The 15,217-nt window shown below is 40.7% G+C and overlaps 1 protein-coding gene across 1 annotated transcript; it reads left to right on the forward strand.

Moving 5' to 3' along the window:
- Nucleotides 1-1,387: 1,387 nt before the first annotated feature.
- LOC137127993 (uncharacterized) lies at nucleotides 1,388-13,748 on the forward strand. Its single transcript, XM_067505621.1, has 6 exons — nucleotides 1,388-1,938; nucleotides 3,434-3,657; nucleotides 3,761-3,863; nucleotides 5,488-5,583; nucleotides 5,798-6,315; nucleotides 6,624-13,748. Exons 1-6 carry the CDS (start codon nucleotides 1,897-1,899, stop codon nucleotides 8,065-8,067), a joined length of 2,427 nt encoding a protein of 808 aa, XP_067361722.1. The 5' UTR covers nucleotides 1,388-1,896; the 3' UTR covers nucleotides 8,068-13,748.
- The last annotated feature ends 1,469 nt before the right edge of the window (nucleotides 13,749-15,217 follow it).

Below are 15,217 nucleotides of genomic sequence, written 5' to 3' on the forward strand. Positions count from 1 at the left end.
AAAGACATTCAGGTGTGGTTTTCTTTTATAATACTCTTCATAATTGCTTCAATCTTACATGACAGGAAATGTACACAATGAACTGCATGTAGGTGTAATTTTTGGCAGCAGGTGTTAAAGTAAAAATGAGAAGATGAAAACAGATACACCAATGAGTTAAAATGACACAACAAGGACTGATTACTGTTCATGCTTTTGTACATATATTTTATACATTTCCAAATCACTTTAACCAGCTAATGTTTGTTGTATGTGTAATTCAGTGCACAGGCATTGAAAGACAGGACATGAAGTTGAATCTTGGGTTTCTTCCTGTTAGCGAAACCATCCATTCATTATCTAAAGTGTTTATCCTGTTAGGGTTCACAGGGTCACTGGGCAAAAGACGAGGTACACCCTGCACAGGTCTACAGTCTATCTCAGTGCTTACGCAGACAGACAGCACCGTCACACCTAAAAGCAATAGTCTCCAGTACATCAAACTGCATGTCTTCGGATTGTGAGAAGAAACCCTGGAATGCCCAGAGAAAAACCCATGCGAGCATGGGATGAACATGCAAAGTTACCAGCGCTAACCACAGTGCTGCTCCATTAAGCAATACATCACTATTAAAACACATCACACAACACCTCTCCAAAGTTCCAAACCTTTTCAGGTGGCCACCCAAAAGATGGCAAGAAAGCTGAAAACATTTGGTGACTAACAAAGCCACATGCCACACAATATCATACCTTAATATTTAATGCCAAGAAAACAATTTCATCACTTTGCAGTGATATGTAAAGCATATTTATGAACCATTCCATACTAGTAAAGTGTACAACATTTTACATTACACAATAAAATGAACAACACATTTTCAGTTGTGTTTCAATTTCTGTGTTTCAAAATATCAACAGCTATAATGATGCTTTGCTTAATTCAAAAACAATATCTTCTGACAATATGTAAATTGTAAACTGCAGCTCCATTCATTTCTTCTTTGTTCACCATATCCAGTGTAGAGTCAACTTATGCAAAACTTGAGGCTTGAAAACAATTTATCTGAAATAAACAGCATTTTTCCTAAAGCTCCCCAATACTAGAACATGTATGACTGTCCTCTGGTCCCTGCCATTGTAAGGCTCTTAATTTAGTATTTTTATTATTATTAATAAGGTCAAATTAGGTTATTGGAGATTTTCCTAAATTTTAGACTTTAGATGTGAAAAAATGTTTAGACTTTAGATGTGAAAACAATTTTAGATTTTGGATGTGAAAAAAGCTCCCGGTAGACACACTAATCTCCCAGCATGCTTTGAGCAACATCTGTTGGTGGATTGTGGAAGAACAGCTAGAAGATGGATGGTTGGATGGTGTGTTTTCTCTGTTTGTGTATTGCTGCAGTACAGGCAACATCCTGCACATATTGAGGCTTCGTTAAAGGAGCTTCAGGAAGATATCCAGAGGGATACCACTGCATCTGATTGGCGGATGGCCCTTAAAAGACCACCAATCAGACACCGTTCTCTCTGTGTGACTGTGTGTGTGTTTCCCTCTCTGACGCTGAATGCACCGTGTCAGTTTGCGCATATTTTCACATTTGCAGCTCTGCATGCATGCATGATTGTACGTGTATGTAGGATGCTAAAATCAGGAGCTGTTAATGTGGGGGAGGGGGAAATATAGAGATGCTGAAGTAACAAATGAAAAAATAAAGTAGAGGAATATAGAGAAGAGAAGAAGAAGGGAGGTGGACAGCAAGGAGAGGACAAATGCTGAGGCGAGAGGGAAAACGAAAGCCACACTGAGGAGACATTGACAGCGAGAGTGAGGAGGAAGAGACGATCTTTTGGAGGAAGCACCAGCGTCGCTGATTTTTGCAGGAACCGAGGCAGCTGTCTGTTGCCGTGACGATGGGCTGCTGGCTCTCTGGACCATGGACGGGTGACCAAACGGTGAGTGACCAAAGAGTGTGTGTGTTACATGGTGTCTCATTTTAAAATCAAAATGAACTCTGTAAATCACGTTCATGTTTGTGTGTGAATTATGTACATTGCATATTTTATGGTTTCTGAGTTTCTGATAACATGAGTTTCTCAGACAGTTTAAATGCCTACATTCTTTGTACAGACAAAGAATTTTGAAGTTGTGTGGTTCATATTTTTGAGCCACTGTGATCCACTAAGGGCTCACAGTGGTGCTGCGGCCGTCCTCCCCTCTCCACACACACAGGTGCCATTTTGTGCTTCTCAGTTCATGCTGTGTGTGTGCATGTGTACATGTGTGTCTGCTTGAATGTAGCGAAGGGTGACTCATGGTTGTGATGTGCTGGAGTTAACAATACAGTTCATGTGTCTAATTCGATGGCTGCTGAGCTGCATGTGTGTGTGTGGGTGTGTGCGCGTGTGTGAAGCAGAATGAGGTTTGTGTTGGCTCCTAGATGTTAACCCTTTAGTGCAAACGTGGACACTACAGTACGTCTACCATCATCATATTTGACTGAATTTAAGAAAATACGACTGTTGTCATCCTGGAATAAATTCACCACATCTCTGCAGGCAGAGCTGTGTATTTTGACCTAGTTGCATAATGTCAACTGTTACAAATTTCTTTTGCCTGTTATAGAAAAATTTAGTTAAAATGGCAGCGAAAGGCACCGTAAAATGTGATTGTGGTATTGCTAGATTCAGTTTCCCCAGTGTATGGATGGATTAAAAAAGTTTGAGATGTGAGATGGAGAGTGGCAAGAAACACTGGTGCACCAGAACCAGAGCTGTTTTAATTCAAACCCCAGAAAATACCAGATCTCACATGTCCCACAATGCAAATGAACAGCATTTGTCACGACTTTTTCCCTGTCTGGTAACTGCAAACTTATTTAAAACTCCTGTCTTTAGTGCAAATTGTTCTTATTTCGATCAGATTCACATTTTTACCCCCAAAATGACACCAACCAACACAAAATAAACCAAATAGTGATCATAACAAACACCTCTCTATAACTTGTTAGTACAGTGTAATAAACATCATACAGTTTTCATAGGAGAAGAACTAACCATGACCATAACTGATAAAAAAGAGATGGAGTGGCAATAGAGTTTTTTTGTGTAACAGTAAATTGTTTCTAGTAATTGTAAAACCACAGAAATTCTCACTAAGAGTGTTTTACAACTTTTAGCACCTTGTTTTGATTTTATGGCACATTTGGTGCTTGATCAGTGTCAGTGCAGTAATGCAGTAACAGCTCAAGAGGCAAATATTTGTCTCATGGTTTGTTGGTGACTGAACCAGAGCTGAAAAACATGAGAATTAGATTTTGTTGTTCTGGTTGACACAAACATGACTAACAAAGCATAATCACGTTGCTCTGTGTTTGCTGGATATGGGAACATGGGCTGTTTTGCTAACACCAGACAACCACCGCCTTCTTAACCTGTGTGATTGTCTCAGGTGAGTGGGCGGAGTCTAGCACACCTGAGCCAGCAGGATGCTCTGCGGATGCTTGCGGACAGTCAGCGTCCAATCACCATGCAGATCAAGAGTCGGAGAGGCCATGGCACTGAAACTGGCAGGGCAAGCTGGGAGCCTCTCCCCCTCAACCTGCAGCACCTCAACCTGCCCCTTCCATTGAGGGGGGCGGGGCTCAATGCCTCTAGCCCCTCCTACCAGGACAGGTACACACACATTTTCTTGCACAAATTTGGATCTATTAATAAAATGGCTGTAATTCTTACATTACTCATCCGATTTTTTTTTTATTATGTGTTTTTGTCATAGACGTTATTTCAGCCATCTGCCTCTGCCACAAGATCACTGTGATGGAGGACGGTACAGTTACCTGTCCAGCTCCCCACAGGACACCGTGGACATCAGTCTCCAGGTGACACTAAGAAATGTGCGGTGCCATAGGACACTACTCTGGCTCCAGCAACACTCAATTCTAAATGCTCTGAATTGATGCACAATCTCACACAATCTTCAGCTTGGTAGTTCTGCTGTGTTCTGAAGATAAACAGATTCGACACTAACATTGCAAAACAGTGCAACATGGCTGACAAAGAAACCACAAAAGTTATTTTTAAATGCTCCGACAATTCCAAAGAAGAATGTCTGGTCACATTGTTTTTTTTTTTAAACTAAGATGTGAAGAAAGAATGAAAACCAATGTCAGCCCAAATCCTGTTCTCTTATGTCTATCTGTATGATGATCTGTATTCCAGAAAGCAGCAGGTTTAATAAATTGAATTTAACCCTGAACTGTGAGTTTATTAACCCACAGATGAGAAACTAGCTTCCAGAAAAACTGATCGGTGGTAACTTTTAGTTAAACATGTGAGCTATGACTTAACAAAGTCATCATCAGTGTGGCCCCCTATACGATAATTTACCATGGCAGCGGGGAAATGGTGAATAGAGTCAGCTCTAAATCCACATTAATGCACATTTATCTATAAGAAACACAGCTTCCCTATTAACACTAAGTTAATAGTGAAGAGTAAAGAGTCACTTAACTCTTCTGGTTTTATCAACCTATTCCACTTGCAACAATGTACTGGTGAAATCCATGAATGTATTAAATGCTAATATATTCTGCTGTGACCTAATGTTAACAATGTACCGTTGGCAACAGAAGATGACCTCAAACATAGGCTACAACACACCACACATTTCTTTACACATCAGTTGAAAATAAAGTACCTAAAGCACAGTAATTGCAACTGCAGCTTCCAATGAAAAATTGAGTGTAAAATTTTATGTCGTAAAATCTATATATTCAGCATTTATCTTTCAAGCATAGTAACTGAGTTAAGACATTGTAAAAACCCCATAAGAAATACATATTTTAAGCTGGACTAGCCTCTTATATACATATTTCTATCTCTTATCATGCTCCACCAGTGTTACAAATCATGCTATCAGAAAAATGTTAATCATAGATGTAAATCACAGTTTCTTATTGTTTATGGCGATTACAGTAATGTACAGTAAATAATTCAGTGGGACGTGATCGACAACAGTCATAACGAGAGTAACAGTCTTAGAAACATGGACAGTAGGCGATATAGATTTTATTGAGCTGAAAACAATGTTTAATAAGGGCACGTAAATGGGAGGACAGAAATCACTATTGCTGTCTCTGTTGCACCTCATCCCCATGGGTAACGAACTAATCCATATGAAAGCTACTGCGAACCAGGGTTTTTACCTTCACCCAAACCAATTTCTAAAATGTAATGTGTTTCTGATCTGTGGGTGGATTTGGATCCACACTGACTAATAATGATCTGGAACTGAAAACCCAGAGTTTCCCTCAGTTCAACATGAACAAACCAGATCTCTAAACCCGCTTTCTTGAAATATTCCCCAGAAATAACACCTTACAAGCAGGCACGTCGTGAATGCCGAGTGCTTTTACACCAAAAGTTTAGTTCACATCTGACTAAGAATTGCTTCAATTAGTAAATGAAAGTCTATGAACAAAGTGAAACCTTTCTTTGTTTCAGGATCCAGAACTAGCCAGCCGTCGACCAAAGGGACAAAGCTGCCTGATGGGATGCTGCAGTACCAACTTAGAAGAACCTAATGGCTGCCACAGTCAGGTATCCAGAGAGTCTTATAGATAGGGATGCATGTCATCATATTAAAATACCTGTGGGAACAAGACGGTTTTCGTAATGATGCCAAAAATAATACTGAGAATTTCTTCAAAATATACAAGTAAATAATCTGATGAGCTTCATTTATTCGCATTTGACAATTTAATCGGTCACACATATTTGGTCAATGCACTAATTAACACCCGTGTTGTTACAGACGGATGATGAGGACTTCATGCTGGAGAAGCCGCTGGGCTTTCTGCCCCTCCACCATGAGCTGGACAGCGGTCTGGGTTGGACTGATGGCTCCCTCCACCAGGGGGATCTCTCTGGATTGGAGACAGAAGAGGGAGGTCTTGAAGACTGTCATTCACATGGGGCCTACGCCCCAGGGGGTTGTGGGGGCTTTGGAGGCGGTGGCTCTCCTTCTTCTGAGTCTTTTATCTCATCTGAGCTCAGTGACTCTGGCTTCTATAGTGTTAGCACTGGAGAGTTTAGGCACTTCCAGAGGCTGCTAGAGAAGCGGATGCGACTGTACAATGCCAGAATGCAACATCAAGGCGAACCCTGTGAAAGGCGGGAGCGGCGTGATAGCTGCCCTAAGAGCCACCGAGAGCTGTTGGAAGCCATCCCTGAGGCGCTGACTATGCAGCCACAGTGTCAGCGCCTCGGAGCACTTGGGCTGGAAGAGGGTCCTGGGCCTGTCATGGACCATCCATCCCGAGGACTTTTCAGGTAGTCACTGATTGAATTACTCCCTTTCATAATCAATTAGGTGCATAGAATAGAGGAAGTGCTGAGTTATGTTAGACTAACACAAATATTCAGGAATTAACAGACCAGCAGTTCAAATGTTTGTAGTTTTATGTTAATTAACTTAGAATGCATCAACAAATTAGTGAGTAATTATCAGTGCAATAGAGACAATATCTGAATTTAAACAATTTCTTTGAATGAAACCATTCCCTGACTTCTGGACATCTTTGTCCTCAAACAAGTTTCGGGGCTGTTTGGTTGCTGACTGCCATATTTTTATTTTTCAGGGTTTCATCGGTCCAGTTCCATAAGGCCGACCGCCCCTGTCTGAACCGCCACAGTTCCAGCAGCGGAGCCCTTTTCAATCCCTCTCATGGCCATGCCGCCATCTCTAGAATGACAGCTCCAGTTCTCTCTACCTGTAGCACCCCCTCCAGCCACAGGAGGCCCCTAGTACCCATGCAACAGCACCACCAGGGGTCCAGCTCAGCTGGGATGCTAAGGAGAAGTCGAACGTTGCACCATCGCCCTCCTCCACAGGAGTATCGCCGCAGAGCCAGCCACCCAGCTTCTCCCTCCTACTGCGCAGCAACCATGCACCACTGTGGAGGTGTTATACCACGTAACATTCTGCCATCGCGCCTGTCAGAGGAAGGTGAGCTAGTGGCAGATGTGATACCTTCCCACCCAGCAGATTTGGCCCTCTCATCCCAGCAGCAGCCCACTACTCTGGGGCACATGAGGGGTGCCAACACCCATGAGCAAAGCTATGATAACAATTCCAGCAGCCAGATTGCTCACCATGACTGGTGGCACTCTCAAGAAAGAACCTTGATTCCCGAGACAATGATGACAGAAAGAGAAAGAGAGATTAAGATGGAACTGGAACAAAAATTGCAAATGCAAAAGGAGAAAGAACTTGAGAGAGAAAGGGAGGCACAGATTCAAGAGGAGATGGACAAAGAGCGGCAACAAGAGTTGGAGAGGAGCCGAGTCAGAGAGCAGCAGCACTCCCAGAGTCTCATCCATCCTCCTCAGCCTGGAGATGTGAACGACACCTGGCCAAAACCAGCCAGTCGTCAGTTACAGGGTGGCGGCGGAGGCAGAGGTCTCTACAGCACCCTGGAAGGACATACAGGGACTGGTGTCACTGCAGGATGGGATGCAATGAAAGGACTGATGAATCAGAGTTCAAGTCCCAATCCTAATTGTGGTCTGCAGCCAAAGCTTAATCCAAGTTGTAGGCCAAACCCAACCTCACGCATCTCCAGGAATCAGCTCCTGAGAGACAGGGCATCTCAGCTTGCAGATGAACGCAGTGGTATGAGTACCGATGAGGAGACCAACAATGACCTGCTGATGGGTCGGTACTGGAGTCGGACGGAGAGGAGAGAACACTTCCTGTTGGCCCGTGAGCAAAGGCAACAGCAGCTGCAGGCCAGAGGAGGGACTTTACGTGATGCTGTCAGCAGGGGAGGAGCCATCACAGAAGGAGGAGGACATTCTGTTGGAGATGGGGGTGTGTTGGACAGCAGAGGAATTGGACCTTTTGCAGATGGACGGTGCAACACGGTCCTGGAGCTGAGTCAGAGGAAACTGAGTCGTCTGAGGAACAGGACGATGTTGGATGACTGGACGACAGTAGAGGAGCTACTGACTCATGGGACCAGGCTGGAAAACCAGGATGACATGCTGTGTCCCAGCTCCCTGCTGACAGTCACCACTGTCTAACAGCATGGACACCACGTCTAACTGCAACACCGTGCGTGACTGTGTGTGAGATGTTAAGCTACAGCAACATTACGACATTTTAGTAAATCTTCTTCTGTTTTTTTCCATAAGAAGATGGATATCAGTTTTACATCTGTGTGTCCAGGAGAGAAATTTGGTCCCATCAAATATATTAAAATTTTAAATGTACCTAGGGTTATTATTAATTAATCCAGGTTAACATGATGTTAACAAGTAAATTTTCAGCTTTTAGCTTACATTTTATGCTTCATTTGTTAACCTTTGCATAGCCACAACATACATTCTATCCACTGTATTGATCAAACACTGCTCCAACATTTTGCACAGACTGTACATATCTATATGTGCACTGCTGTCGGTGTCCATTATGGAGCAGCTTAGTGACTACAGGTATTCGTGTACTCAAAGCACAAATATGAAACTGATGTCGAACTTCTCGTGTCAATCCGGAGAAGACCGAAAACAAAACCGTTTACAGACTGCTCCTTTAATGATTTTAACGAATGTGTGTGAGATTGGGAACTTCACTGTCACTGCTGTACAACACCTCAACTGATAGCTTTATGTGTGGGTGTGTCACCATTGTACAGCATCGGAGAATAAATGTGTGTTTGTCAGTGCATGGCGCTTGCAATGACAACTGAACAAGGTGCAGATGAGAGCAGATGTTTGCATCATGCATTACGTGCAACATCCTATGCTGCATTTAATTCACAGAGTCTCTGACAGAGTTACACAAATTTTGGTTTGGACTTAAATCCTAAAACAGACCATGAGATTTTGGGAGCAATACTGTTCTGTGTGATGTACCTGGCAGTGCACTAATGAATAAGCATATGGGACTGCTTTTACATCAGAGCCACAGAAGACATCGACTATAGCAATGCAGACAATGACAACTGAGATTTGATACCGAATCCTAAATGGTTTTTATGGGGACTCTGTTTACGATTCAAATATTAATTGATGAGAGATTTTGTAACTATAATATGAAATTCTGAATCTGGATCATTTGCTTGTGTAACACTAATGAAACTGTGATGATCACAGATGGGGAACAATGTGCCACGGAGGTTTAATCTGTTAAATCCAGTGTCTATAGTGTTAGGCGTAGAGTTTATGCTGCATTCATGCTGTGTTGGACTGAGTTAGTTACTGCTGGTGTTGCAAACGCGTTCCTGTCAAGGTCCTTGCTACAATATGTGACAGCTACACTTCACGCCAATTGGTGATAACAAAATGTCAATCAAAACCGAAGCTAAATGATTGCAAAGCCATGATCACAGGCAGCTGCAGCCAAATAAAATTCCATGGTTCAAGCTGATACACTTGATTCAAGTAAATAGCAATGACCCCCCAAAAATGATAAAAACAGCTAATAAGACTTAATGTTGTTTTATGTGGTGTGGGTACAAGGCTGGCAACAGACTTTCCGACTTGTGCGGTTGACGCTGTCTCTGCTGTTTCCAAAGTAAACTCAGAAGCAGCCATGTCTCCAACGTAGGCAACGGCGGGACAGCACACACACGATTACAATGATAGAGCGTCTTTAAAACCCCACCAAATAAATAACACAAATACATCTAACACATCTAGGTCAGCTAATTTAATGAGTGCAATTAAGGGGTGCGATCAAAAATATCACTTGATAATTAAGATTGACTTTAGTTAAAGACCATTTAATGTGGAGTTATCCAGGCTGCAGGTACTAAACATTGTTTAAACTTGCTATATTATGTATATAATCACCTTTGCTCTTTTCAAAATGTAGATTATCTGCTCAACACCCCTTAAACTACCCATTCTGCAGAGGCCAGATACGGCCAGCTGTTTTTTATCTGCATGTGTGGAAGCACTGTTCTGCTATATGTATGTGATGATGTCTGAGTAGAGCACAGGAGCTTTATATGAGGCACTGGACCCAGACTGTGGTTTTCTGCTGCCACGTAGTCAAAATGCAGAAAACTATCACTGCTGGGAGACAGTTGCGATCACTGTCTGGAAAAAACGATGAAAGCACCATAATGTCGTAATAACAAAAAGTCCCGCAGTCTCACTGTTCAGCTGACATGGTGTGAATGCAGCATAAGATTCATGGCCCTTTGTGGCTCATGGCTCTGTGTTCCTGCTGGTGTCTTTGTTAGCAGGATGTTTACAGATCTACCTACCCAGGTAACAGCTTATGCATGTTTACTGAAATCTACAATGATGCTTTTACTGTGTGGAGGCCATTTTAAAGAAAAGAATATGCACCTCATGCCAACTTTATAGGTTGTCCAGACTGCTGCAGTGTCTTTACAGTCATAACCAACGGAGTTCAAGTTATGCTTGACATTCAACACTTAAAGCAGGCACAGTGTGAGTAAATCTGGAATCCACTGATTCCAGGTCTGCGGTTCGGGAAAATGTGCAATAATACCTCAAGCTAGTTTTAATGCGACAATGCTGGGTCGTGTGCGCTACTGGTCAGGTTTCCATCAAATGCAGTAATTTATTTATAAATCAAATAGATGCACAAAGGTGATGAGTCGCTGCAAGTTCACAGTGATCATAGAATCGAAAATAACAAGAAGAAAGGTTCTGTAGATATTTGCATAATTTATTTAGATTGTTTCCCATGAGAGGGATAGAAGAAAACAACTTTTTGCACATAATTTTTTACACGAAAACGTTTCCCTCCCTTTCTGTACCAGGGACTGAGGCCAGTGGAACGACTGTAGATAGAACGACAGTGTGTGTTGATGTTTTCTTTATAAGCTATCATAGTAACCTATTGAGACAAAAATCAGTTTATTGTGATTGTGTTGGACATATTTCAATATTTTTTCTTGTGACGGTTACAAAACATGTGAACAGGTTTTATGATCTTCAAATTCAATTTAATTTAAAGCTGGTGAAACTGTGATCATGTTTCAAGGAGTGAACACGAAATGTGAATACTATAGTCTCTTTAAATGGCTAAATTGAATTTTACTGTTGTTTTGTGTCATTATGACATGTACATATTGATTTTGTCAGATGCACATGAGGTTGGAGTTAATAACAAGACATGCTGATGCCATCAGACACCTCCAGCTGTTTATCATGTGATTCTGTGGCTTTATAGCTGTGTTGTGGAGGCTGTATATACAGCACAGAGAATTACATTGTAGTATTAGTACTCACAATATTGTCCTAATTCACGGAACGTGGTTCAGTTTGTTCTGAATGTTAGATGTGGCATACATGATTTATGAGTAGGATCACAGACAAGTTAAAGCTTAGAGGTCCAGGACATGCCGAAAGACTGAATGTAACTCTGAAGCTGTCGGATTCAAACACTGCACCTGGTTAACAAGGAAGTAATCAATCCAACTATTTTTTAACAGCTTCGAAGATAAAATCGTAGAAGCTGATTCATATTCGCCCATCTCTGGTATAATAATAATTGTACACTATGCCTTTTTTGGAAAGCATGAATATTTTCTGCATTAGCTGTCAGAGCTGTTACTTTAACACAAAGTTGATTTCCGAACTATTAATTTATGTTGACTGTGCAGCTACAGATGCATTTTTTTTTCTTACCAAGTTACAATTCATAATCTGACCACAAATCTCAGAATAGCTTGTTCTTTTTTCCACGCAGGGCACAACAGCAGATATAGGTGTTAGTGTGGAACAAAGCTCCAAACAGTAGCGGTTAGCTAACCTCTGAATCTGACAGCTTTGGATTTGTTGCAAGCTTATTATTTATTTATTTATTTTTTTTTTTGGGTTGAGGCAGAAACGCAATTTCCCTGTGCTTGCAGTCTTTGTGCAAAGCTAAGCATGTCCTGGACGTCCCCCTGGACACACAGAGATGAAACTGATTCCCATATTCTCACCAGAGAACAAGACAATGTACAGAAATCACAAGCAGTGAGACTTAGAAAGAAAAGATGTGGAATCAAACCTCCAACAGTTTGTTTCCACATCCCCCCCCCCTCCCCTCTCTCTCTCTCTATCCCGGCTGTGACTCAAACAATCTGAATAATGGATGACGAAGAGAGAATCTTTCCTTCCCACCCACCACCCTTTCACTCTATTTGCTTACGTTACACAAGGACACTGAGAGGCTGAAAATAGCAATGCTGTCCTCATATGATGCGAAACTAAAAGCACACTGGAGCGGAGACGCTTACTGCTGGGGAACTCAACACTTGTTAAACTCCATCTGACAATCTTTCCATTCAGCCTGCAACAACACCTCCATCTGTTGGTGCAAGGGTACCTTTTCACTACAGCAAGCTTTTTAAACTATAAGGATGTATATGTGATTGTAATAAAGAGATTTTAATTAGCTATGACACACTGGTTCGTTGTTTTCATTGATGTCTTTGCATCGACTTACTAAATGTTGTTGAGAAGTTGTGGCTGAAGAATATGAGGCGTAAACTTTGGGTTGTTATAGTCGGTCATAGCTGGTCTGAACAGGCGAATGTGTTATGTTCATACATGATTAGTTCACATCAATGTACAACACATTACCTAACAGTTCCCTTTTGGGGTTATTGGCCAGGACCCACATGAGTTTATCATGCATGATACATTAATACCGGGATGAATTTATGTTGGGTCATTCATTTGTTAACCATTAAATACATGAGTCACAGGGCATCTTTTATGAAATACTGTTGGTTTCAGTAATTCATATCTTCTGTTTGTGTCTTCTTTAATAAGCAAAGGGATCTTAATGGAATGTTTCACGGTATAATAAAGTATTATAAGTATTATAATAATTCAGATCCAGATTATTATAGTATTATGAAATTTAAAATGCCTACTTTAGGTATGTTCAAGACGTGGCCCACTTCCTGTCAAAGAAGGAGGAAAAGACAGACCCAGAAAAGGCTGCTACATCACTTTAACACCCTGCAGTCTTCCTCTAACACAGAGGGTTTTAACTGAGTGAGACCAATGGAAGCAACTTAAGGACCACTGTGTGGGACATGAGAAAAAGGGTTGAGATTATTATTTATTTATAACCCGTTAGTGCAAACCAAATTTTTTTTTATTTGCAGAATGAATAGCAAATCTTTTCAGATGGTAGTTGGTTCATCAGTGTGAATGTGACAAATTCCAATATTAGCAAAACACAGACACTCAAACACAGGCAGGACGGGGTCATCCTTTGGGGTCAAGTGAAATTACACTTCTGATATAAGCAAATAAGAAACCACAGCATCCCCTGGATACAGACTTACTGAGTTACAACCAGACAATGATGTATTGTATGTATTGTTGAAAGGAAATTATTTGTATAACTGATGTATTTCACAATTTGTTAATAATAAAACAACGTTTTTTTAGAAACTGCACAAGGAAACATTGACCTGTAGGTTAAAGTTAATAATGAAAATTACTTCCAGCTAAAAAAAAAAAAAAAATCAAAATCAATGTGCACATTTTACTTTTACTGTTCACGCACAGCTCTTACTGTATTTCTATGTGCTCAGAATAAAACTGCAAATTTAGTCATGTTGATCAAACACATGTTGGGATTTAATCTCAAATTTTGAATCTCTTTATTTTATTTACGCAACATTGATCTGTCATAAGATCATTGCATATTTTCATATACAAGAATGTGCTTGCTATTCTGGTGCTAAGATACATTTTTCTCGCTGTTAAAAACTTTAACTTGTAATCAATAGAGAACATGAAGAAAAGCTTTAATGTGGAAAGTCAAAGTTCAAATTCATTTGCATCTTTAAAAGAGCAGCTGTCTTTTGTCCAGAGGTATTTGGCACAGCTAAGATGCCTCAACTTACTGCTTTTGTGTAAAGATGTTAAACATGCAATTTACTCATTTTATTTATACAATAAAGCTGCTATGCCATGAATTCTACTTTTACACTAATGGTGGCTCTAACGTTTAGCCCCTCTTCTTATAATGCACCCCAGGACGACTCCACTAACCACTTCGATGTCAATAATAAACAGAATTATCACCTCTCTGACAGTTTCAACTTAAAAACTGAGAAATTATAACCTTGTAAGAGTAGAATTCATGGCCGAGCTGCTGCATTGAATTGTATTAGATTTTACAGTTGTACCCAATAAAGTGGCCAGTGAGTGTACATACTGCAAAATCAAGGATCCTCTGGTAGTGCTTGCATTTGATATATTCCTTTTTGGCCCGTAAATGTTGGAGTCAACCAATGAGGGTGTTTCCCTCCAGATGGTTGGGCTCTCTTCATGCCACATGACCAACATAAATCACAAAAGCTCCTTTATAAAAGTTCTTTTGTGGCGCACTGACCAGATCATCCAAAGACTCCGTGTGGGAAACTGGCAGCAACTTTCTACCCACATCATCCACCAAACAGAGGACACACCTGTCACTTCTGGGCATCGGGAAGCCTGTGTGTCAGTCAAAAAATGAACAAAACCAAAGACATGTGTCTGCATTGTTGCTTGGAACGTGCTTGCAGCACTAAAATTGCATTTTTTAATTTTAAAATAAGAATGTGATAAAGTACATGCATGACACCTGTCAGGCCACTTCAGATACAGAAGCGGTGATGTAAATTTGGCACTGGAAAACATATAAAAAAGGGGATTTTTATTAAAATACTAAACAGATGCAAAAACCAAAATCCAAGGCAATCAACCAAACAAGACATTATTTATACGATAATAATAATACGAATAATACAGGGCCTAGTGAAAAGTGAAGAGTGTGACCGTTTCACAACAGCCATCAATTCAAAAGAAAGATTATTACAATAAATACGGTAAGTATTATATTCAACCTTAAAAATGTTGTATTAAAGTTTACTAAGAGAAATACAGCTTTACAGATGTAATAATTAACATCTGCTCCATAAAAGTCAGTGAACCCTTCAGGGCACACATGCACAGGGTTCACTCGTCTTCCATTACCGATAAGCACGAAGTGGCTCACAATAAAAATCTGTTCTGGTGTTGGACATTGTTCCTGGATTGAAAAGGCAGAGTGTGGGAAACTAAAGGGAAACACTCAAAGAGGTCAAATAGATGCAGATATTTGTCCTAAATAGACAGATTAAAACTAAAAAATCTGGCTCTCAAAATTGGAACATTTACATCTGTATACAAAAATTTGTTTATATTTAACTTTTTTGGTCAT

Source organism: Channa argus, chromosome 5 (genome assembly GCF_033026475.1).
Source record: "Channa argus isolate prfri chromosome 5, Channa argus male v1.0, whole genome shotgun sequence".
In the NCBI taxonomy this organism is placed as follows: domain Eukaryota; kingdom Metazoa; phylum Chordata; class Actinopteri; order Anabantiformes; family Channidae; genus Channa; species Channa argus.